This window comes from Thalassophryne amazonica, chromosome 7 (genome assembly GCF_902500255.1).
Source record: "Thalassophryne amazonica chromosome 7, fThaAma1.1, whole genome shotgun sequence".
NCBI classification, from domain to species: Eukaryota; Metazoa; Chordata; class Actinopteri; order Batrachoidiformes; family Batrachoididae; genus Thalassophryne; species Thalassophryne amazonica.
This window is the reverse complement of record NC_047109.1, coordinates 114845864-114871529: the sequence shown is the minus strand read 5'-3', so window position 1 is coordinate 114871529 and position 25666 is coordinate 114845864. Positions and strand designations below refer to the sequence as shown.

General features: G+C 42.8%; 1 protein-coding gene across 1 annotated transcript in view; it reads right to left on the bottom strand.

Annotated features, from left to right (window-relative positions):
* LOC117513522 overlaps window positions 1–25666 on the bottom strand; it is a 233660-nt gene that overhangs the window by 142814 nt on the left and 65180 nt on the right. Inside the window, exon 4 of the mRNA XM_034173690.1 lies at window positions 1946–1999. Coding sequence (XP_034029581.1) covers window positions 1946–1999 — 54 coding nt within the window. The remainder of the gene's footprint in view (window positions 1–1945; window positions 2000–25666) is intronic.

The window sequence follows — 25666 nt, the reverse complement described above, 5'->3', positions numbered from 1 at the left end:
CAACATCCTCATGAGACGTTCCCAATTCGGGGAGTTTCATTATTTGCTGCAGGAGCTGCGTCTGGATGACGGCCGCTTTCAGTGGTACTTCCGCCTCTCTCATAATTATGTTATAAACCAGTAACCATTTGTTTTATTATACATCTGTGTAGTTAATAAAATTATCTTCACCGACAATTCGTTCGCACGCGCACTTGGAAAAAAAAAAAACTGGCTGCTGCTGCAGTGCTGCTGCTCTCCTCTCCAACTCTGTCATAATTGTGAAATAACGGACAAAAGGGACATAAGTCCTGCTGACAGGCTGGCTGCCACAGACAGGACATGTCCACATCAAGAATTAACTCCAGACATCTCCACGTCACTACATATCCAGTCCCTGATTGGTCATCGCGGTGCGACAAGACGAAAAAGTTCAGATTTTTCAACTTGGGGAAGAGGGCAATGTGACGCAACGCGATATCGCGCCACAAACGTGCCAATCACTCAAAATCACTTTATTCGTGTCACTTTATTCGCGTCCATCAGGTTGCATTGCGTGGCTTGGAGTTTTGTGGTACCACAACGCGTCCTTCCATAGGGATTACATGGCAACCTCTCGCCGCCGCCGCTCGCGTGGCGTCCGGTGTGAACGCGGCATTACACAGCAAACTAAAGTTGCTTTTGGGATTGATCTGATCACAAACAAATCAGTTCGTCATCATAATGCACTCTTTTTATAAGATGATACCAGAGGTGGGACGAAGTCACTGTCAAGTCATTCTCAAGTCATGAATCTGCAAGTGTCAAGTCCCAAGTCTCAAGTCAGCTTGCAAACAATTGCTGGTCATTATGACTTGAGACTTGTGACTTGCTGGTGACTTCGTCCCACCTCTAGATTATACTGTGTATTGTTTTTGTGTTACTGCCCATTCACATTAGCCCGGCGTTTGCTGACGGAGAGTGAAAAGTTGTTACCAAAGTGCCCGCCCCACGATGGCGAAAGCTGAACTACGTCCAATAGTACGTCACTGGACTGTCACCAAACATCACCCTCTGCTGAGCTACATCAACCTGCATCGAAGAGAGAAAATTTGGACCCTTATCCAGCATTTCACAGAGAGTTTTGAGAATCTGCTACGTCGGCCAGCATGCGCCATTTTCATCTGCACAATCTGGCCAGAATGAACTAACTCACTCATTCGCCCTCTCCTCTACATGTCTGCTGTCCGAGCCCCAGGGTTTCCCAGCTCAGGAAAAATGGCTATAATCCCTAAACGGCTGATGTGATATTTTTGTTTTACCTGCTGAGTTACAGCTGAAGGTTTCCACTACAAGCACAACCCGATTGTTTCATTTCACCTCCACTGCTGTGACGTACAGATACAAAATCACAGAAATGGTGTCACTGTCCAAATATGCAAAAACCTGACTGTAGACAGACAATATGAATCATAACATGTTGCCTTTTGCAAACTCTTTACGTCTGCACTAATTTCTACACGATGAAAATGCCAAACCATATCCTGCACTGGTGGATAATCACAGAGCAGACGGGCCGCGTGCACGCCGTCTCCTACTCCACCAACGTGTGTGTGTGTGTGTGGAGAATTAAGATCTGCAACAATATGACAACACAGGTCGCGCTCCAATGCACATGTGAAGATTTGCAAAACAGAAGGAGGACGAAAAAATATGTTTGAAACAGGACAAAGCTTTTGCACAAAGAAAAAAAAAAAGACGCTCAAGTTTAGAGATGAATCATTTCCCCAGTTAACTCACAGATTTACATAAGATCAAAGCTTTGAGTGCATCCAAAGTCCAACAGCACACTGATAGAAGACACCGATAACGTTCACAGAAACTCTGCAGCTTCAGATGTTCAGCTCACACAGACGCACGTTTTAACACAGCAAAACCTCTCGTGCACAGAACTGCTCATAAACCACTTAAGAGATGCTCACCTTTCTGTACGTGGGTGGATCTCGCTTCCCTAGATGCTGCCCCATGCTGCTGACGGAGACTGCAAAAAAAAAAAAAACAAATAAATAAAAAGAGTTTAAAATGGCTTTACAGTAGGGAACACTGTGAGAGTGCGATACCTTAAGACGATGCACTCGCTCCTCCTCATCTCAACGCTAGAGGCTATTTCACTCAGTGTGAACAGAATAAAAAAAAAACAATCCACACTGGAATACTCCCAGTGGGTTTTAAATGGTTTTGTAATGGATGGTAACAGTAAAATGGAAGGAAGAGGCTGAAGAACTCTGAACACAACAAGGATCACAGTTTCTACTAAAGAAGCAAGATCAAGAATCCAGACGGAAATTTATCAGCGTTTTACAACAGGACCCATCACAAATCTCCGCATCATGTAGCACAGTGTTAAAATGCTGTATGTATTAATCTTTAATCCATCCAGCCACTTTTTAAACCCACTTATTCCAGTGTCGCCGACCGAACGGTCCCCCCTAAAAAATCAGTCCACCCAGCATTCATGCGTCATTTTGTAGCGTCACCAGTGATTCACTGATTCTCACCTCGTTTCTGCTTAAACTGACTTTAGATTTGATTTATCAGTTGACATCAGTTGACTTCCTGTTCCGGAGCACAGCGGTGTTCTGCTGTATCTGTTAGCTGTTTGAACTGAGCTGTTTGAGTTCTTTGAATTAACAGTCTTTTTCAAGACTTTTTTACTTTTTTTTTACTTTTTCACCGTGCTCCAACGCCTAAGGAAGACCTCTAACGGTCGAAGCATCGCGACGGAGCTCTTTTATCAGCTGGCCTTCATCAGCGTTGGCAGGCTAACTAGCTTGCTAACGCTTTCGTTTTTATTTTTGTTTTATTTTTTAGCACTGTTGTCGTGCTGCTCCACAGCTTGCCTAGTGGATTTTTATTTTATTTTAGCACTGTTGTCGTGTGTTACCTGTGCTGCTCCACAGCCTGTTCAGTGGATTTTTATTTTATTTTAGCACTGTTGTCGTGTGTTACCTGTGCTGCTCCACAGCCTGTTCAGTGGATTTTTATTTTATTTTTTAGCACTGTTGTCGTGCGTTACCTGTGCTGCTCCACAGCCTGTTCAGTGGATTTTATTTTATTTTTAGCACTGTTGTCGTGCGTTACCTGTGCTGCTCCACAGCCTGTTCAGTGGATTTTTATTTTATTTTTTAGCACTGTTGTCGTGCGTTACCTGTGCTGCTCCACAGCCTGTTCAGTGGATTTTTATTTTATTTTAGCACTGTTGTCGTGCGTTACCTGTGCTGCTCCACAGCCTGTCCAGTGGATTTTTATTTTATTTTTAGCACTGTTGTCGTGCGTTACCTGTGCTGCTCCACAGCCTGTTCAGTGGATTTTTATTTTATTTTTGGCACTGTTGTCGTGCGTTACCTGTGCTGCTCCACAGCCTGTCCAGTGGATTTTTATTTTATTTTTGGCACTGTTGTCGTGCGTTACCTGTGCTGCTCCACAGCCTGTCCAGTGGATTTTTATTTTATTTTTTACCACTGTTGTCGTGTGTTACCTGTGCTGCTCCGCAGCCTGTCCAGTGGATTTTTATTTTATTTTTTGGCGCTGTTGTCGTGCGTTACCTGTGCTGCTCCACAGCCTGTCCAGTGGATTTTTATTTTATTTTTTGGCACTGTTGTCGTGCGTTACCTGTGCTGCTCCACAGCCTGTTCAGTGGATTTTTATTTTATTTTTTGGCACTGTTGTCGTGCGTTACCTGTGCTGCTCCACAGCCTGTCCAGTGGATTTTTATTTTATTTTTTGGCACTGTTGTCGTGCGTTACCTGTGCTGTTCCACAGCCTGTCCAGTGGATTTTTATTTTATTTTTTACCACTGTTGTCGTGTGTTACCTGTGCTGCTCCACAGCCTGTCCAGTGGATTTTATTTTATTTTTTGGCACTGTTGTCGTGCGTTACCTGTGCTGTTCCACAGCCTGTCCAGTGGATTTTTATTTTATTTTTTACCACTGTTGTCGTGTGTTACCTGTGCTGCTCCACAGCCTGTCCAGTGGATTTTGATTTTTATTTTATTTTTTTTTAGCACTGTTGTCGTGTGTTACCTGTGCTGCTCCACAGCCTGTCCAGTGGATTTTTATTTAGCGCTGTTGTCGTGCGTTACCTGTGCTGCTCCACAGCCTGTCTAGTGGATTTTTATTTTGTTTTAGCACTGTTGTCGTGCGTTGCCTGTGCTGCTCCACAGCCTGTCCAGTGGATTTTATTTTTATTTATTTTTTAGCACTGTTGTGCGTCACCTGTGCTGCTCCACAGCCTGTCTAGTGGATTTTTATTTTGTTTTAGCACTGTTGTCGTGCGTTACCTGTGCTGCTCCACAGCCTGTCCAGTGGATTTTTATTTTGTTTTAGCACTGTTGTCGTGCGTTGCCTGTGCTGCTCCACAGCCTGTCCAGTGGATTTTTATTTTTATTTTATTTTTTAGCACTGTTGTCGTGCGTTGCCTGTGCTGCTCCACAGCCTGTCCTGTGGATTTTTATTTTTATTTTATTTTATTTTTTAGCACTGTTGTTGTGCGTTACCTGTGCTGCTCCACAGCCTGTCTAGTGGATTTTTATTTTATTTTAGCACTGTTGTTGTGCGTTACCTGTGCTGCTCCACAGCCTGTCTAGTGTCGGATTCCCTGTTTGGGAATCCGCTAGCTTAGCGTAGCTACTAGCTCTTAGCCGTTTTAGCATGGCGGCTTCTCCTGTCTCTCCCGTACTTTTCTGCTCTGGGTGTGAAATGTTTAGTTATTCCTCGGCCTCTTTTAGCAGTAACGGTACTTGTAATAAGTGCAGCTTATTCGTAGCTTTGGAGGCCAGGCTGGGCGAATTGGAGGCTCGGCTCCGCACCGTGGAAAATTCTACAGCTAGCCAGGCCCCTGTAGTCGGTGCGGACCAAGGTAGCTTAGCCGCCGTTAGTTCCCCCCTGGCAGACCCCGTGCAGTCGGGAAGGCAGGCTGACTGGGTGACTGTGAGGAGGAAGCGTAGCCCTAAACAGAAGCCCCGTGTACACCGTCAACCCGTTCACATCTCTAACCGTTTTTCCCCACTCGACGATACACTCGCCGAGGATCAAACTCTGGTTATTGGCGACTCTGTTTTGAGAAATGTGAAGTTAGCGACACCAGCAACCATTGTCAATTGTCTTCCGGGGGCCAGAGCAGGCGACATCGAAGGACATTTGAAATTGCTGGCTAAGGCTAAGCGTAAATTTGGTAAGATTGTAATTCACGTCGGCAGTAATGACACTGTTGGTAAATGATATAATAATTGATCAACGTATTGATTTATTCTGCCTAACAGAAACTTGGTTACAGCAGGATGAATATGTTAGTTTAAATGAGTCAACACCCCCGAGTCACACTAACTGTCAGAATGCTCGTAGCACGGGCCGGGGCGGAGGATTAGCAGCAATCTTCCATTCCAGCTTATTAATTAATCAAAAACCTAGACAGAGCTTTAATTCATTTGAAAGCTTGTCTCTTAGTCTTGTCCATCCAAATTGGAAGTCCCAAAAACCAGTTTTATTTGTTATTATCTATCGTCCACCTGGTCGTTACTGTGAGTTTCTCTGTGAATTTTCAGACCTTTTGTCTGACTTAGTGCTTAGCTCAGATAAGATAATTATAGTGGGCGATTTTAACATCCACACAGATGCTGAGAATGACAGCCTCAACACTGCATTTAATCTATTATTAGACTCTATCGGCTTTGCTCAAAAAGTAAATGAGTCCACCCACCACTTTAATCATATTTTAGATCTTGTTCTGACTTATGGTATGGAAATAGAAGACTTAACAGTATTCCCTGAAAACTCCCTTTTGTCTGATCATTTTTTAATAACATTTACATTTACCCTGATGGACTACCCTGCAGTGGGGAATAAGTTTCATTACACTAGAAGTCTTTCAGAAAGCGCTGTAACTAGGTTTAAGGATATGATTCCTTCTTTATGTTCTCTAATGTCATATACCAACACAGAGCAGAGTAGCTACCTAAACTCTGTAAGGGAGTTAGAGTATCTTGTCAATAGTTTTACATCCTCATTGAAGACAACTTTGGATGCTGTAGCTCCTCTGAAAAAGAGAGCTTTAAATCAGAAGTGTCTGACTCCGTGGTATAACTCACAAACTCGTAGCTTAAAGCTGATAACCCGTAAGTTGGAGAGGAAATGGCGTCTCACTAATTTAGAAGATCTTCACTTAGCCTGGAAAAAGAGTTTGTTGCTCTATAAGAAAGCCCTTCGTGAAGCTAGGACATCTTTCTACTCATCACTAATTGAAGAAAATAAGAACAACCCCAGGTTTCTTTTCAGCACTGTAGCCAGGCTGACAAAGAGTCAGAGCTCTATTGAGCTGAGTATTCCATTAACTTTAACTAGTAATGACTTCATGACTTTCTTTGCTAACACAATTTTGACTATTAGAGAAAAAATTACTCATAACCATCCCAAAGATGTATCGTTATCTTTGGCTGCTTTCAGTGATGCCGGTATTTGGTTAGACTCTTTCTCTCCGATTGTTCTGTCTGAGTTATTTTCATTAGTTACTTCATCCAAACCATCAACATGCTTATTAGACCCCATTCCTGCCAGGCTGCTCAAGGAAGTCCTACCATTATTTAATGCTTCAATCTTAAATATGATCAATCTATCTTTGTTAGTTGGTTATGTACCACAGGCCTTTAAGGTGGCAGTAATTAAACCATTACTTAAAAAGCCATCACTTGACCCAGCTATCTTAGCTAATTATAGGCCAATCTCCAACCTTCCTTTTCTCTCAAAGATTCTTGAGAGGGTAGTTGTAAAACAGCTAACTGATCACCTGCAGAGGAATGGTCTATTTGAAGAGTTTCAGTCAGGTTTTAGAATTCATCATAGTACAGAAACAGCATTAGTGAAGGTTACAAATGATCTTCTTATGGTTTCGGACAGTGGACTTATCTCTGTGCTTGTTCTGTTGGACCTCAGTGCTGCTTTTGATACTGTTGACCATAAAATTTTATTACAGAGATTAGAGCATGTCATAGGTATTAAAGACACTGCGCTGCGGTGGTTTGAATCATATTTGTCTAATAGATTACAGTTTGTTCATGTAAATGGGGAATCTTCTTCACAGACTAAAGTTAATTATGGAGTTCCACAAGGTTCTGTGCTAGGACCAATTTTATTCACTTTATACATGCTTCCCTTGGGCAGTATTATTAGACGGTATTGCTTAAATTTTCATTGTTACGCAGATGATACCCAGCTTTATCTATCCATGAAGCCAGAGGATACGCACCAATTAGCTAAACTGCAGGATTGTCTTACAGACATAAAGACATGGATGACCTCTAATTTCCTGCTTTTAAACTCAGATAAAACTGAAGTTATTGTACTTGGCCCCACAAATCTTAGAAGCATGGTGTCTAACCAGATCGTTACTCTGGATGGCATTTCCCTGATCTCTAGTAATACTGTGAGAAATCTTGGAGTTATTTTGATCAGGATATGTCATTCAAAGCGCATATTAAACAAATATGTAGGACTGCCTTTTTGCATTTACGCAATATCTCTAAAATCAGAAAGGTCTTGTCTCAGAGTGATGCTGAAAAACTAATTCATGCATTTATTTCCTCTAGGCTGGACTATTGTAATTCATTATTATCAGGTTGTCCTAAAAGTTCCCTAAAAAGCCTTCAGTTGGTTCAGAATGCTGCAGCTAGAGTACTGACGGGGACTAGCAGGAGAGAGCATATCTCACCCGTGTTGGCCTCCCTTCATTGGCTTCCTGTTAATGCTAGAATAGAATTTAAAATTCTTCTTCTTACTTATAAGGTTTTGAATAATCAGGTCCCATCTTATCTTAGGGACCTTGTAGTACCATATTACCCCATTAGAGCGCTTCGCTCTCAGACTGCGGGCTTACTTGTAGTTCCTAGGGTTTGTAAGAGTAGAATGGGAGGCAGAGCCTTCAGCTTTCAGGCTCCTCTCCTGTGGAACCAGCTCCCAATTCAGATCAGGGAGACAGATACCCTCTCTACTTTTAAGATTAGGCTTAAAACTTTCCTTTTCGCTAAGGCTTATAGTTAGGGCTGGATCGGGTGACCCTGGACCATCCCTTGGTTATGTTGCTTTAGACGTAGACTGTGTTTCATAATTATTGTATGGCCTTGCCTTGCAATGTGGAGCGCCTTGGGGCAACTGTTTGTTGTGATTTGGCGCTATACAAGAAAAAAGTTGATTGATTGATTGATTTAAGAGGTTTTACTTTGTCACCTGATGGTTAATAATCACATTATTCCATTTGAATCAGACTCGGACGTGCTGCGTGGTTCGAAATGATGCATGCGCTGTGAAGGCAGGGCAGAGCAATTTTTAGGGGGGGGGGGGCTGTTCGGTCTACGACACCGATTAAGGGTTACGGGGAGCATGAGGGATAAGTTTTCAGATCAGGAAAAAAAAAAAAGAAGTGAAACAATGAAAACAAGGACGTTTATACAGTATTTTGAAATGAAACAAAAACACCTTCGTGCCAAGGGGTGACACAACACATGTCACCCCTTTAATATCCCCATGCAGTTTCAACCTGGCTGTGCACAGTACTCCTTTTTTTGGGGGGGGGGGGGTGCTCAGGAGGGCATGGGGAAAGCACAGTGCACCTAGTGTGTCCTCAGCTCCTGATATTTTGGAGTGACTGTTGTCTGCACCAGGTTGCTTCACATGGGGCACAAAGTAATAAGGATAAGAAGAACTTTATTAATCCCAAAGGAAATTATTTTGCCAGAGTGCTGAAACAGTAAACATTGCCTTTTTTTTAATTTTTTTTTTTTTTAAGAGTAGTAGAGGCAATTTACTTTTAGCAAGTTTCGCTCACGTCAAGGCACAAGTGACTGGACTTCACTTTAAAAACAAGGCAATGTGGCAATAAATCTCTATTTCACATGATTAATTAGAGTCCTATTAATCTGTGGTTTATACACTCAACAAAAATATAAACACAACACTTTTGGTTTTGCTCCCATTTTGTATGAGATGAACTCAAAGATCTAAAACTTTTTCCACATACACAATATCACCATTTCCCTCAAATATTGTTCACAAACCAGTCGAAATCTGTGATAGTGAGCACTTCTCCTTTGCTGAGATAATCCATCCCACCTCACAGGTGTGCCATATCAAGATGCTGATTAGACACCATGATTAGTGCACAGGTGTGCCTTAGACTGCCCACAATAAAAGGCCACTCTGAAAGGTGCAGTTTTATCACACAGCACAATGCCACAGATGTCGCAAGATTTGAGGGAGCGTGCAATTGGCATGCTGACAGCAGGAATGTCAACCAGAGCTGTTGCTCGTGTATTGAATGTTCATTTCTCTACCATAAGCCGTCTCCAAAGGCGTTTCAGAGAATTTGGCAGTACATCCAATCAGCCTCACAACCGCAGACCACGTGTAACCACACCAGCCCAGGACCTCCACATCCAGCATGTTCACCTCCAGGATCGTCTGAGACCAGCCACTCGGACAGCTGCTGAAACAATCGGTTTGCATAACCAAAGAATTTCTGCACCAACTGTCAGAAACCGTCTCAGGGAAGCTCATCTGCATGCTCGTCGTCCTCATCGAGGTCTCGACCTGACTCCAGTTCATCATCATAACCGACTTGAGTGGGCAAATGCTCACATTCGCTGGCGTTTGGCACGTTGGAGAGGTGTTCTCTTTACGGATGAATCCTGGTTCACACTGTTCAGGGCAGATGGCAGACAGCGTGTGTGGCGTCATGTGGGTGAGCGGTTTTCTGATGTCAATGTTGTGGATCGAGTGGCCCATGGTGGCAGTGGGGTTATGGTATGGGCAGGCGTCTGTTATGGACGAAGAACACAGGTGCATTTTATTGATGGCATTTTGAATGCACAGAAATACTGTGACGAGATCCTGAGGCCCATTGTTGTGCCATACATCAAAGAACATCACCTCATGTTGCAGCAGGATAATGCACGGCCCCATGTTGCAAGGATCTGTACACAATTCTTGGAAGCTGAAAATGTCCCAGTTCTTGCATGGCCGGCATACTCACCGGACATGTCACCCATTGAGCATGTTTGGGATGCTCTGGACCGGCGTATACGACAGCGTGTACCAGTTCCTGCCAATATCCAGCAACTTCGCACAGCCATTGAAGAGGAGTGGACCAACATTCCACAGGTCACAATTGACAACCTGATCAACTCTATGCGAAGGAGATGTGTTGCACTGCATGAGGCAAATGGTGGTCACACCAGATACTGACTGGTATCCCCCCCAATAAAACAAAACTGCACCTTTCAGAGTGGCCTTTTATTGTGGGCAGTCTAAGGCACACCTGTGCACTAATCATGGTGTCTAATCAACATCTTGATATGGCACACCTGTGAGGTCAAGTTTGGAAGCAACATTGTTGTAATAGTTGGGGTCGTCTACTGCACAGTTGACCTCCGGGTCCGAACCTGAGGTGGACCATGCTGGTGGAAAGCTGATTTTTGGCCGCCAGACCTCTTGTTTTAGGCAAAAGTTAACTTCTCAAAATGAATAAACAGTCGAGATCTTGCAGCACATTTGAGCAGCTTTTGTCACCATCTAGTGGGCGATGTGAGCATTTCAGGGCTTCTCATACACTTCCTAATCCCAAAATTCAGTAAAAAAAAAAAAAAAAAGGCATTCATAAATGTCAGAAGTGCTTGATTCTTTGGCACGCAGAGCTTTGACTTCCCAGGAATGTATAAAAATTATTATTTAGAGAGTTTTATTGACAGTTGATTTTTAGGACAGGATTTTTAGGGTTGTCAACAAAATGTGACATTTGCAGGCATCATCTCGGGATCTGGATAAAATAGAGTGACATTTTTCATCCTTCTTCCAACATTTTATGGACCAATCAGCTGATTGAGTATTTGGTCAATTATTAACTGCTTTTTAAAATGATTATTTGTTACAGCCCTAGTGGTCTGTACTCTTTGAAGTCCATAGACCTGGAAGTAGCCAGACCTCAGTGGACACATCTGCTTTTGGTCTGGCTGTCTCAGCGGTTAGCATAAAGGTGGCGCTGCAGTTGCTGTGGTGGGCTGGTTCCTCCTGATGGTGTCAGATATCAACTCCATTAATGAGCATATTACAGGGCTCAGATTTACGGATTCTTTGGGTGTCCCAGACCTTTTACTTGCAGCTTCAGTCGGTGATTGGTGACTGTCCCAGAGGTGACGCTCCACTGGTCACGAGCGATTTTAATCTGATCACTGGCACTGCCAGGGTGGGCTACGACGACTGTATCAGTGCTCGAGGATCACACTGTTTGGAAAAGGATGGAATGGAAATGCTCAAAGACTTAAAAAAAAAAAAGCCAGGGGCTGGTGTGTTATGGATTCTGATTTCAACATCCAGAGTGGCACCATTGGACATGGCAAACTAATACAAGTGGTGATGTGAAGGGCATTGACGAAGGGCATTGACCATATTCTTGTGGGAAGATGTTGGAGACCTATGAGGAACTGTAGGATCTTTGCAGTTAGCCCACTTTGTGAATTTCCAGTTTGCACATTGATCAAAATTACGAGGGGTGACCAACAATTCTTGAAAATGTGTGAAAGTTTGCCTCTCTGGGTGCAGTGTTGAGAAATGTTGTTTCTCAGAATGTAAAACATGGAGAACCACAGGTTCAAAACTTCTTGTATATCTGTCCAAATTTCCTAGATCAGACTGTTTCATGGGTGGTTGCTTGCAATCTGCCTGGGGGACCTCCAGACATGGACATACATGGTGACCTACCTGAAAGCAGGAGTTCTTCCGCAACCATACTCTGAAAGTTGTTTGGGGTTGTATATGTTCATAAGAGGAGGTCTTTCATAACTGATCATCTAGACAAGATGTTTGTCAGATGCATCTGTGATCAGGTGACTCTCTCTTGTTCCTCCACACCTCCATCTTGTCCCGTTGCATTCATGACAGGCAATGGTTCAATCCTGACATAAGCTTCTGCTGTACCATCCTCTTGGTCCAGCTACTTTGAGTCATCCTCCAGGCAGGTGGAGATGATGTGCTCCTTCCTGGCATCGCACCCATTTCAATCTAGAAGTCAAGAATCACTTCAACTCCAGTGTGGTGGACTACAAACGCAAAAATACAAAAACCGCTGTCCAACTATTTGTGGACCTGAGTGTAAACCTCATGTCCCTATGGGACTGAGCTGTCCTCACTGCAACATGATGTGAACATCACCAAAAATGGACTGAGCCATATCCAAACACACAAACCCAACCAGTCACGATGGAGGATTGTCCTCAAGTGAGGAAAAAAAAAAACAAAAACATTAAAGTACCGTGCGACCCGAAGAGATGACACAGACACGAGGTCGTGTCCATTTTTTTAACGATCACTGCAGACAAACAAGCGAAGTGCTGCAAGAAAGAAAAAAAACAGGGAACAGCACAACATTCTCCAAAGAGAACAAACTACACAACTTGCACCGAAGACTGAACTCATCCAGAGGTTCAGAACTATCACACGCACATGCACACACGTGCGTGCACACACACACACACACACACACACACACAGTGTTTCAAGTCCAAATCTCAGATGTACAGCTTCAAAAGAGAAACTTGTAGCCACTTAAATGGAAGAAAAAAGATTAACAAAGCCCGTCATTTATTCATCTTTATTCACACAAAACTGCAAAAAAAACAAATGAAATATTCAGTGTTTTTCATCAAATACTCAAAAACTATCTACTGCTTAATTTAAAATAATTACCACAATTCTCTTTTTCCCCCCACTTTGGGCATATTTTCAGATATCAAAGAGAACCTTCATGTCTGACACCTCGGCTGATTTTCTGCCTTTAAAAAAAAAAACAAAAAACTTTTACTTTGCGGTTGTGTGTAACAAATGTTAAGTCCATCAGGAATCGTTACGGTGCACATTATGCATGTGACGCACTCAGATTAAAAAACAAAACAAAAAAAAAATCTAAACAAGCTTACTAAATCTCCCCTTCAGCAAAACTAAACAGTGGCCAAACAACTTAGATTTGAAAGCATACTACATATGTACAATATATTTAGTAACAGACACCTTGATATTGTATTTTACAATATAAAATAGTGATGTGGACAGATGCAGTGGCAGGTGAGCTGTCTGACACAATCAGTACAATAAAATACAACCAAACTGCCAAACAGTATCATTTAACTTCCTGTACACTATGACACATGTGACACATCAAAAGAATACTGGAAAAGCCTTTTTGTTTCTTTTAAAAAATTGCTTTAAAAAAATCTTTTTTCCCCCAAATAAAGAAACCACCGTGAGTCACAATGGATTTTTTTTTTTTTTTTTGAGGGGGGGGGGGGGGTGACTGGATGTTACCAACATCTACATAAATCATTCGGTGACCAATGGTCTGTCCTTCCACCAGAAATGGTGCAGCTGTCAATTCAATTGTGCTAAATCCCAACACAGCAGCCACCATAGACATTATATATGTAGACGCCTCATGACTTGCTGCAACGCAATCCAGCTTCGCCGCCATACTGGATGAGTCTCTTCACTTCATAACAGGCTTGCACCGGAGCCAATGGAAAGTGAGCAAATATGCCGGTATTTTGTGCCGCTTACGGAAGCTAGATTGCGTGCAGCGCCGCCGTTCGGCATAAGCAGACTACGCAGCCTGCGCACCAACCATGTTGCACTAGTTTGCAGGGCCTCCAATTGACTGAAAAATGTGTTGAAATTATTACATTATTACATTTCAAAATCAATATGAATTATTTATGAATAGGCCCATCGTTTTTGTCTTTAAACATTGTGTCGGCCCCTACCCATTACTTAATTGGGGCAAATTAACAGGTTTTTTTTGCCTAATATAAAGCCCCCATCCACCCCCGCTCCGATTCCCTGAAATGGTACAGCCCTGTTTGCGTCTTTCTCTGTTTGCTGTGTCGCCTAACCAGAGTTGCCAGATGTGACGATTTCCAGTCCAATAAATGCTCAAAAATGTATGGAGGCACTAAATCCTGTGCAATTTGAACTGATTTTTAAAATGTGTGTGGCAATTCTATACAAAAAACTCATCCAGTGCCATATTTTTACCCTAAACAAACCAATTGGATGGGAAAACACCCAATCTGGCAACCCTGCGCCTAACTGAAGTAGCACTGCTAGCCCACATTCGATTCTGACAAGAGACGACAAGTTGCCACTATGTCACAATTAAACAATGAAGCGACAGCAGGAGTCTGGAGCTGAAAAACGGAGGAAAAAGAAACAAAAAGATGATGCCTGTGCATCCCTTGCTGGTAAGTACGTGTTAAAGGTTTAAATTGTTTTGATTACTTAATGTTCAGTGGTGCTGCTTAAGCTAGGTTGCGTTGGCTTTGCTGATTTGATGTACAGACGGTTGCCCAGTTCCGCATCACCTTTTTTAAAGTCCCACTATACGGAGCCATAATGCAACTGAATGTCCTTTATTATGTATTGTTGTATTGGGTATTTGGATGTTATTTAGCTGAAAAAGTCTGGGTGGAGTAGCGCTTCTACTTAAAGTGTGAAGTCGCTTTATGTGTGGCGCAAACATTTGCCAGAAACGGATCACTTTTGCCAGTTCCGGATCACAACACTCTGTCACTTTGGGTTCATTCCCGGCATCTGGCTGGAGCCCTTCTAATGCAGAATGATACACACTGTGCCCGAGAATGTGTTTTGAACACAAAATGATAGAAATAATACTTATTAAATGAGAATTTGCTTTGTTTCGAAAAGCGCCGTTATACGTTTTTACGAGCAAAAAATGAAGTGTGGAGGTGAGATTTCTCCCGAATTAAAAAGTAAAAGCCCCCACATTCATGTCCATTTGTGATGCTGAGATGAGCCCCAAAGTACACAAGGCTCACAACTACAGACACGAGGCTGCTGCTTCAGTGATCCACAACTGGCAAATTTTTTGTGTCGGCGATAACTGCGCGCAGCAATTAAACAGCAAGACATAGCACACTGACATTTTCTACCCAAGTAAGTAAGTATTTTCCCACTCTAGAACTAAAAACACCGAACGGCTAACTCACCTCTGCTACGTTTTAGAGATCGTTACTTTAAAACTTGCAGGAATGAGTGAGTCAGAAAAAGCATGCACACCGCAGACACCGGGATGTTTTGATTCCTCTGCTGATCACAAGGACGGCTGGATCTGGTCGAGCTTGTGGTCGTTTGCAGGCAAAACATCAATCTTTCCATTGGTACCAAGTATTAGCTTATTTGTGCTGATTACAAGAAACGGTGGCACAAAAACTACAGCAGTGATCCGGAACTGGGCAAGTGACTGTAGCTTTAAACGCTAAACTTAAACGCTTTAATAAATAGCAGCGGTTTGAGTAGAACTTGTGTGTGTGTGTGTGTGTGTGTGTGTGCGTGTGTGTGTGTGTGCGTGTGGGGGGGGGGGTGTCCTCTTGTATGGGTGTGGGGGGGCCTCCCTGACCAGTTATGCTTAGGGCCTCCAAAACCTTAGCCCTGATTGCGTGGGATTACCGTTCACAAGATTAAACAATAATTTTGGTTATTTTATCATTTGTAATGTTATGTCATCGTAACAAATGGTATGTGTAACGTTATTACAGCAGGAACTGGCGCACTCTCTCAAATTAGCTGTGTTTCCATCCAACTAGTATTGCAACTCTTAAGGGAACTGTCGTTATTGCGGAAAAAGGAAGAGTGCATTTGTGCTCGTTTCCATCCACTTGTTATGCACTTTTGTTTCACGGCAAAATCACATTATCACATATACAGCTTTATGGTGGAGTGGCACAGAAACTTCTTTTTTTTTTTCCTGAGCCAGAAGGCACATGGGAGACTCGAGCCTAGATTTGATGTTTTCTTCTTTGTGCCACTCGACCATGAAGCTGCGACCGATGATGCAACAGACAAACGTTGTGCTGTGAAGTTTCTGCACTCACAGCCACAGAAACCTCCTTCAGAGGCGTCATGGCTTTCTTGGTGGCTTCTCTCACTAGTTTCCTTCCTGGACAGTCACCCAGAATTTTTTTGTTTTGGTTTTTAGAACGGTTTACGCCAGGCCGATTTACTGCACATTTTGTATTTCTTAATGATTGCTGTAAATGAAGTAGGTTGTTAATGACACTGTTTGTTAATTAAGTCATTATGGCATCTGAAAATGGACAGATGCTGTATACAAATGGCTATAATTCCTAAATGGTGCACAGAGATAAAATACTAAACATTCTCACATATCCAACATTTGATCTCCATCCTGAATGTTTTCATTGTATCATATAAATAAATAAATAAATGAACTGGCTTCACTCGTTCACATACTTTTGGAGGGAACTACATGTACACTGCAGCGAAAAGAAATTAAATTAAATTCTGTTGCACTTTAAGAATGCAGAGCTCATTTTTGAGCATTTTAAAGGTTCTGCACTCATGTCCTACATCCCAAACTTAATCCAAATGACTGAAGAGAATATTAATAAATCCACTGAGCAGTTCTCAAGTTCAAACGCTGCACAAATCTTTACTATGATATTACAAACGACTGCACACATTTTTGCCTAAATGTGCAAACAGGTTAATTATATATAAAGGAGTTCCATTATCACATTAATTTCCCTGAACAAACTTTAAGTCGGCGTCGTTAAGCTGGACTCATCACGCAAAGTATAAGATAAGATCATCATCAAGCAAACGGCTCCCCTAAAGGATCAGAGTCCAAAGAGTCTCTCAGAGCAGAAGATTATCTTTTTCCTAAAAAGGAGGAGTTAAGTTCCTCTTGATAGTCTGATCTCATTAAAAGTGCTGATTTGCGTCTCTCAGGAGAGGAACAGCCATGAAAGTGATCCTTTGAAGTGGGTAAATTAAAGCTTTATTTAAAAAGCTTCACGTGTACTCAGAGTTTACTGACATAAACTTCCTTCACAAACCACCGGACCATAAACTGATCCAACTAATCCCCAGACTGAGGTAATACATTTAAGACAAAGTGTCAGACAACAAAAAAATACACACACACTTTATGTTATGTTAACTGCTTTATGATGTCAGAGCTGGCCGCCCATCTAAGCTGAGCGATCGGGGGAGTAGGACCTTAGTCAGGGAGGTGACCAAGAACCCGATGGTCACTCTGTCAGAGCTCCAGCAATCCTCTGTGGAGAGGAGAACCTTCCAGAAGGACAATCATCTCTGCAGCAATCAGGCCTGTATGGTAGAGTGGCCAGACGGAAGCCACTCCTTAGTAAAAGGCACATGGCAGCCCATCTGGAGTTTGACAAAAGGCACCTGAAGGACTCTCAGACCAGGAGAAACAAAATTCTCTGGTCTGATGAGACAAAGATTGAACTTTTTGGTGTCATGTTTGGAGGAAACCAGGCACCATCCCTACAGTGAAGCATGGTGGTGGCAGCATCATGCTGTGGGGATGTTTTTCAGTGGCAGGAACTGGGAGACTAGTCAGGATTGAGGGAAAGATGAATGCAGCAATGTACACAGACATCCTGGATGAAAACCTGCTCCAGAGCGCTCTTGACCTCAGACTGGGGCGACGGTTGATCTTTCAGCAGGACAATGACCCTAAACACACAGCCAAGATATAAAAGGAGTGGCTTCAGGACAACTCTGTGAATGTCCTCGAGTGGCCCAGCCAGAGCCCAGACCTGAATCTGACTGAACATCTCTGGAGAGATCTGAAAATGTCTGTGCACTGACACTCCACATCCAATCAGATGGAGCTTGAGAGGTGCTGCAAAGAGGAATGGACCAAACTGCCCAAAGATAGGTGCATCAAGCTTGTGGCATCATATTCAAGAAGACTTGAGGCTGGAATTGCTGCCAAAGATGCATCAACAAAGTATTGAGCAAAAGCTGTGAATACATATGTACGTGTGAGTTCTTAGTTTTTTTTTTATTATGAATAAATTTGCAAAAATTTCAAAAGAAAAAAGACCTTTTCATGTCGTTATTATGGGGTGTTGTGTGTAGAATTTTGAGCGAAAAAAACTAATTTGCTCTATTTTGGAAACATAAAATGTGACAAAAGTGAAGCGCTGTGAATACTTTACAGACGCACTGAAAATATTCTCTTGTGGTTTTTATGTTGACATTTCTTCCATGTTCGTTTTGTGAAGCCTGACTTCCTGTTTCTGGCTTTCTGGTTTCACGTATCCCTGCACTTCTGCGTTGGATTGTTTAGTTGTCTGTTTAACTGCCGTTAGAGTGCTCCCTTGTTGCCAGACTGTATAGATTCATTGTGCTCTCTCACGCCATTTCCAACACTCCGTTGCAGAACTTTGCTACCGTTCTGAGTTCTTGCATGACATTGTGGATTTGTTGGCTCGGTGTGAGATTGATCATTGACCTACTGCCCGTTCGTTGGATAATTCTCTGCCCCTCCCACAGGAACACTGTTGGTTGTTGGGGCTGATCATCCGTGTGCCCGACTTCCACCGTTTTACAACCAAGCCTGCTGCCAGCTAATTTAACTTTGCATCATCTCAGTGGGACAATAAACCTATTTTTGCTACACTCTGTTGTGGTTCTCTGCATTTGGGTCTTCTGCCAAAGAAATACACAGAAAAAGTCAAATGTCACTTTGCTTTCCACTTTTTAAAAAGAACTTGAAGTACAATGAAAACAAGGAACCTTTGCCAATCTCCCTGAATGAAAACAAGGTGTCAAATGTTCAAATGAATTTTTAAAGTAAAATACAAAACCTTCTTGCTCTTTACTGAAGACACCAAAGATATCTGCTTGCAGCCTTGAGTCAAGTCTCTCAACCATACAGTAAGACAGGAAGCACTGGGTCTGGAAACCTTTGGACTTTACTCTCCTGCAAAGGTATCAGCATCACCAAACACATCTGTCCGGCGACCTTGTGACTCCATAAGCTCTTCCAAGGATGCAGACATGTGACGTTCACTTCTGAGAAGAGCGAACAAATCTACAAGTTCAACAATTTTGCAACACAGAGATACGCTCAGGACATTGTTTATTAGTAAACGGAGCAGATATCTGTCTCAGCTTTATCTTATCTTTTAGTGAGGTTTTGGGCAAGCTGCCGGCGACCACTTTAGTATTTTCTCTGCTTTCCTGTTGCTTAATGCTGATGGATTTTATCTTAGGTGTAGTTTTTCTGGGTGACTGATTCTGCATTTTCTCTCTGTCTGAGATGAGGATGAAATATCAAACAAAAGGCTCCAATGTTTTTATTTGGGAAAAGGCTGCCGGGTCTCTGCGTCTCTGAATACGAGGCCTTCTCGCTCATTTCTCTACCAGATGTTACGCAACGAAAGCGGAGATCCTGCAAGGACTTGCAGTGCAAGAAAAGATGCTACGTAACAGAGTGACAGAGAGAAAAAGGTGTGGAAGAGAGAGAGAGAGAGAGAGAGCGCGATACATACACACACACACGGCTATAATTAGAGCTGAGCAGCATTTAAAGTAAAAAAAAAAAAACTTATTGTCCTCATATCCTTCATTCTTTCTCCTCACACACCGAGATGTAATTTGGAAAGAGACGGGAATGTGTTAGACAAAAAAGAAACTCAGCAACTTCACTTCGCACAGCTGGAGATGTTCCCCAAATAAATCATTATAATGTTGACGCTAATCACAGCATGCAACGCTGCCAAGAACAATTAGCAGGAGTCCGTTTCAAAGTCATCACTTTCCTCCCACATCCATCTAGGCAACATGAGGTCGTAGTGGTTATTGTTGCATCACAGCAAGAAGGTCCTGGGTTCGCATCTGACTTTTCTGAGGAGTTGGCATGTTCTACCCATGTCTGTGTGGGTTCTCTCCAGTTTCCTCCCACCTCCAAAGACTTGCCACTTAGGAAAATACAGCACTCTAAAATGACTGTAATTGTTGGAGAGGCCCCGCCTCCTCCCGTGACTTCCTCCAGACCAAGTGCTAATCACCACACATCCAAAATGAAGCTACTCCAAAGAAGGAAAAAGCTGCATTCAAGGTATTGAATGGTTCCAGAAAGGAGCACATTGCAATAGAAGCCCATGTTAAAATGTTTACAGCTGAGCTCCCCCCAGCAGAGAGGCCACAAGCCGTGGCCGCTCCTTGTTGTAGAGCGCTGTGTCCTTTCTGAGCAACATCTTCAAATAATGCAGTTTGCTGTGTGGTTAAACTGTCAGAACAAATCATTCTAACATGTTTGTGCTTTAGTATTTCCAATGAGTGAAATAAATTTTTGCTTTATATAATCTTGCATGCGATCAGTGTTAGCAATTTTAGCAGCTATTAGTAGCTTGATACCATTAGGTTGACGTCATTAGGTCCCGTTAATCCACGACTGCTGAGGAAATAAGCAGGTCATAATTTTTAATGTCTACACCAAAGCCAACAGTTATGAAAACCTCTGCCCAGTCCCAAAAATATGACTTAAAAAAAAACACTCAAACCAAGGTTAGCCTGTTAGTTTAGCTTGTTCAGTAACATGTTTGGGCTTCATTTGTTCCTCCCAGGTCATGTAGGGTCCCGCACACGTTGTGCTTCCTTATCTGTTCATGGAATGGTCGTGACGTGGGCAGATGAAGCGCTGCCAACATGGCAACACCCATTTTTAAGACTTTGAATTGGCTCTTCTGGGTCTCTACGGAAAACGTATGGATGACATCACGCAGGGTTTGTCCAGTACACACACAGTATCTACTCCAGACCACCGTGACCCTGAACTGCCTCAGATAAACCATTTTACAGAAATGTTGAGAATTAATTTGTTAAATTACACAGCTCAGCTAACAAACAAGCATATATCAATGAAAAACAAAACTCACACACAGAGATTTAAAGACAGAAACCTTCCTTGTGTGAAGCACCTTGAGGCAACTCTGTTGTGATTTGGCGCTATAGAAATGAAAATAAATTGAAATTGAATTGAAAATTGAAGACAATAGAATACCAATACACAATAACATCCACGGTTCTGTAAATCAATCTGAGTCAGAACCAGTTCCTTACATGGAGGACACCGGCACCTCTCTGTACACATACGCTAGCACAAACACATTTCTCAGTCGACCACGGAACACGTCTGCCACTTCCTTTGTTTCGCTTTTAATTTGTTCCTGTACGACGGCAGTTTTGTTCGAACCCTGGAGCTGCCCTCCGTCACGCCACATTGACAGACGTTACATAATGAAAACACGCCGCGTGCGTCTGCGTGAGCTTGCATATATGTGTTGACCTACTCTCGACATGAGAACTGAGGCTAAAGGTTAACATGTGTCCCTGGGGGGGGGGGGGGGGGGGGAACATGTGCACCACCTCCACCTGCACAGTGATCACCGCGCGCCAAACCAAGACTGAAATCAGGTCTGTTCACTGTGTTTGTGAGGCGGCTCTGCACCGGATAAACATCTGAATATGTAACTCAACTGAACAAAACAAGACCAGACACACTGGGGTTGCAAGCTGAAGGAGCTCCGGGGGTTTGAGCACGTCACCGCATGCAACACCAAACTCAGTTGCTCCACTTCAGGAATATTTACAACACCAATCATTTTTTTCCTCGGTGCACTTGGTATCGATGGAACTTTTGAAATTTTCTCACTGTGTATTAAACTGCATCAACACTAATAATCACAAGGACCAATGTTTTACAATTGATAACCTCCATAATGATATAAAATGCTCAATTTTTAAAGCCCAGAATAGGCGTGGGTATCGAAAACTGGTTCTTTTCAAGAATTGACATCAATAGTCGTTTTGCTTAACGATTCCCTTATCGGTCCTTCAGAGCGGCCGTTGTTTTTGAGGGTGTTTTATCGGGAAAATGATCATTTCTCTACATTGATTACAGACCCTGGAGCGGGTCTGCAATCAACTGCTTCTGCAGCGGCTGTTGTTGAAGCTTGAACCAATGAAGAAGTGCTCTGACCTGCTGCTTCTTTGATTCTCTGCTTCGCTGCTTTTCAGAAGTGGCAAGTCTGCTTCTTAACCCCTCTCAAAGCCATTTAAAAATGTCAATCGTGAGTCACTTTTGTGCGGATTAAAGTCACTAACTAGGACTCTTGTCTTGTTGCGGGCAAGAAACGAGAATCGTCCTCCGTTCCAGTTGCACAGCTCCAAATGCTGCGCCGCTCTCTGCCGAGTAAAGTTAGAGTCCGGCTGGAATTAATAACTTCAAAGCAAATCGCTGTTTTAAATCAAATGACACCTCTTTCCAAACATTGGAACACAGACAACAAACCAAAACATTTTTTTTCTCACTAAATAAGACGTCCTGCATTCTTTATGAATTACATCCTGATGTGCGGCAGCTGGCTGCAAGAGTTCAGCACAGAGGTACGGAGTTACATTTGTGCCATTAATGTCTGAAAGGAAATGCTTTTGACAAAAACTACAGATTTTGTTTATTTTTATTTATGTTCAGAGATTAAGGATCCAGTGACCAATTTCATATTTATTTACTTTAAGACTCAATAAAATTTTGTTGACATAGAAAACCTGTAAAGCCTACTTTTAGTACACAGAAAATTCACAGGTCAGAGAGACCTGCTACAGGAAAAAAAGTTCCATATTGGTCGTATACATGAAAATGTAAAGGCGGCATTTTGAGATTTATCCGGTCTGGGATCTATTTTCAAAAAGTAGCATTTTTCTGGCTCTGAAAACACCAGTTCTGTGAGGACAAAATGCTGATACAATACAAAACTTTTGCAGATACGCTTAAACTTGTCTCTGAGTAGACGGGCGGGTCCTGAAGACAATGTCCAATTTTCACACCAAGCAGAGAAAAAAATTAATCAAAGACAGCAAGAAGAATTCTTCTGCCTGATGCGCCTTGGCAGACATAATAATAATAATTTATTGTCATTGTTGGTACAAGGAAATAACATTTCGCAAACAATCAGTGTACAGCATTTCTTAAAGTGTAACGAGCTCCTCCAAGGTCCACGCTAGTTGATAGTTAGCAATAACATGCTAGCTAGCAGAGTCGGGGATAACTTCATTTTATTTTGCGATAGCATTTGCAAATCAATGATTATTTGTAGATCACCCTGCGTGCATTTACAAATATTAAAGAGACAATCTTCCATTAGCGAAATATAGCGAAGATTCGTCCCATCCTGTCTATGACCAAACGCTGCTCTGCTACATTTATTTTAATCTCCGCCCATTTGCATCTGAACAGTAGCTCTTCTCATGCAACCGAAATCAGAGTCGAGTGTCATTAGTGCAGATCGCATGTCGACGTGGAATCAATAAACACCACAGCCCCTTGTAACCCCACCATCCCCACACACACACACACACACACACACACACACACGGATGAGTCCACACAGATTTTTTTTTCATATTGTGTATCGCACACAAACTGTTCTGAGTTCTGCACAGAAGACAAAGAAATGCATTTTTTTTTTTTTTAAATCACACACAAACACCCACAGCAGATTCGGTGTTCAAGCTGATTACAGAGAATCTGAATTAATGCTGATCACAGCCCTGTTTTGTGCATCGCTGGTGCAAACAGCATTCTATTATGCAGCAGCGACTCTTTAAATAAAACACAACCAACCATCTGAAATCCTGCTGCACCGGCATTCATTTTCATCACTCACACAGAAGAACTCTCCCAGGAAAGAATCAATGAACGAATGAGTCCATCATCTCAACTCAAAAAACAAGAACTATTATCTCTAAAATAAAACAGCACGAAGTCAGGAAAACATCACTAGATTTCTGCAGGAAATAACCCCTGACAGCGATTAAAAATGTGATGCACTTTCTCTACTGGCTCTGTCCCATGTTTCCCACAGTGGGCACTTACACAAACACTGTTATTTGATGATGAGTGGGCAAACCCTCTGTGACGTGACCCACAGGTTTTCTGAGGAACGGGTTGAAACTTAAGTGTGTCGCTTCTGGATGGCGCCATCTTGACAGTGCCCGACTCGGCCTCTCAAATAAATGAAGCCGGAGCCCATAAAACTTGAATTTACCTGGTTACTTAACTGACAAACTGGGGGTTTTGGAGATTGATTTTCACATATTTTTGCAGATTGGATTGTGACTCTATCTCAGACACCCGCTATAGGACTGGTGGCTGTGACACTCAACACAATTCAGTGTTTCAGCGTTAACCATAATGCCCCTGGCGGCCGCCTGCCCTTCCCAGAATGCACCGCGGTGCCAGCAGAGTTCCGCTGTCTCACAGCACATGTAAACAACAGCAAAGCAACGATGTGGATGGCGTTAATTTGGCACGTTCAAGGGCGATTATGATGATTATATGAGGTCTGTGATAAAAGTAACGGACCTTATTATTTTTTTCAAAAACCATATGGATTTGAATCATGTGTGATTACATCAGACATGCCTGAACCCTCGTGGGCATGCAAGAGTTTTTTCACGCCTGTTGGTTACATCATTCGCCTGTGGGCAGTCTTTGAGTGAGGAGTCGCCCACCCTCTCATCGATTTTTTTCATTGTTTAGGAATGGCTCAGAGACTGCTGCTTTGTTTGATCAAAATTTTTTCAAAACTAAGGCACAACTGAGTGGACACCATTTGATAAATTCAGCTGGTTTTCGGTAAAAATTTTAACGGCTGATGAGAGATTTTGGTCTGGTAGTGTTGCTTTAAGGACGGCCCACGGCGCCTGACGGCGATCTGTGCTTTGAGGCGGCAGCGTCGCGCCATTTCAAGTTGAAAACTTCCACATTTCAGGCTCTGTTGACCCAGTAAGTCGTCAGAGAACAGAGAACTTTCAGAAGAAGTCGGCATGAGGAGTTTATTCGGACATGCCATTGTTAACGGACATTTTGTAATGAAAGAACGTGCGGGTAGAGTCACATGTCGGGCCGGACCTGACCGCGGGGGGTCGCGACAGGAAAAACACCTCCGTTGGAAACCTTAACGGACAAGTTGGAACATGCCCAAGCTGTTAAACAATTTCTCAGTTACTCACTTGTTGAAAGCCATCAAAAGCTGCCTGAATTTTACAAATGGTTTTCAACACGGAGGTGTTTTTCCTGTCGCGGCGCACACAGATTCGCCGAGTCGTCACGGAAATGACTCTGCGAATTTGCGCGCATGTCTTTCATTATAAAATGTCCTTAAACAGTGGAATGTCCGCATAAAGTCCTCATGCCGGCCTGTTCTGAATCTTCTCTGTTCTCTCATGACGTCCTGGGTGAATTAAGCCTTAAATTAGGATGTTTTCAGGTCGAAACAGGCCGACAACGGCGCCTGGAAGCGCTGCATGACATCCTGCTCTGTGGGAAGTCCTTACAGCAACAGAAACACCCCATAATCTCTCATCAGCCGTTAAACTTTTCACCGAAAACCAGCTTAATTTCTCGAATAGTGTCCACTCCTCACAGGTCCACAAAAAATGTTGATAAAGCAACCCGCAGCGGCTATTCAGACAAAGAGATTCTGACGGGCGGGGTGCAGCACTCCTCACTCAAGGCCTGCCCACAGGCGAATGACGTCACCGACATGCGTGAAAAAACTCACGCATGCGCACGAGGGTTCAAGCTTGTCTGACGTAAAAACATGTGAATCAAATCTATTTATTTTTTGAAAAAAATAAAAAGGACCGCTTTTTTCATCACAGACCTCGTACATTCTCCCAAGTTGAGAGGGTTATCTAGAGGAGGTGGAGCACCTGTGATGGACTTCTGCTGTGCCCCGATGTTGTCTTATTGTCCA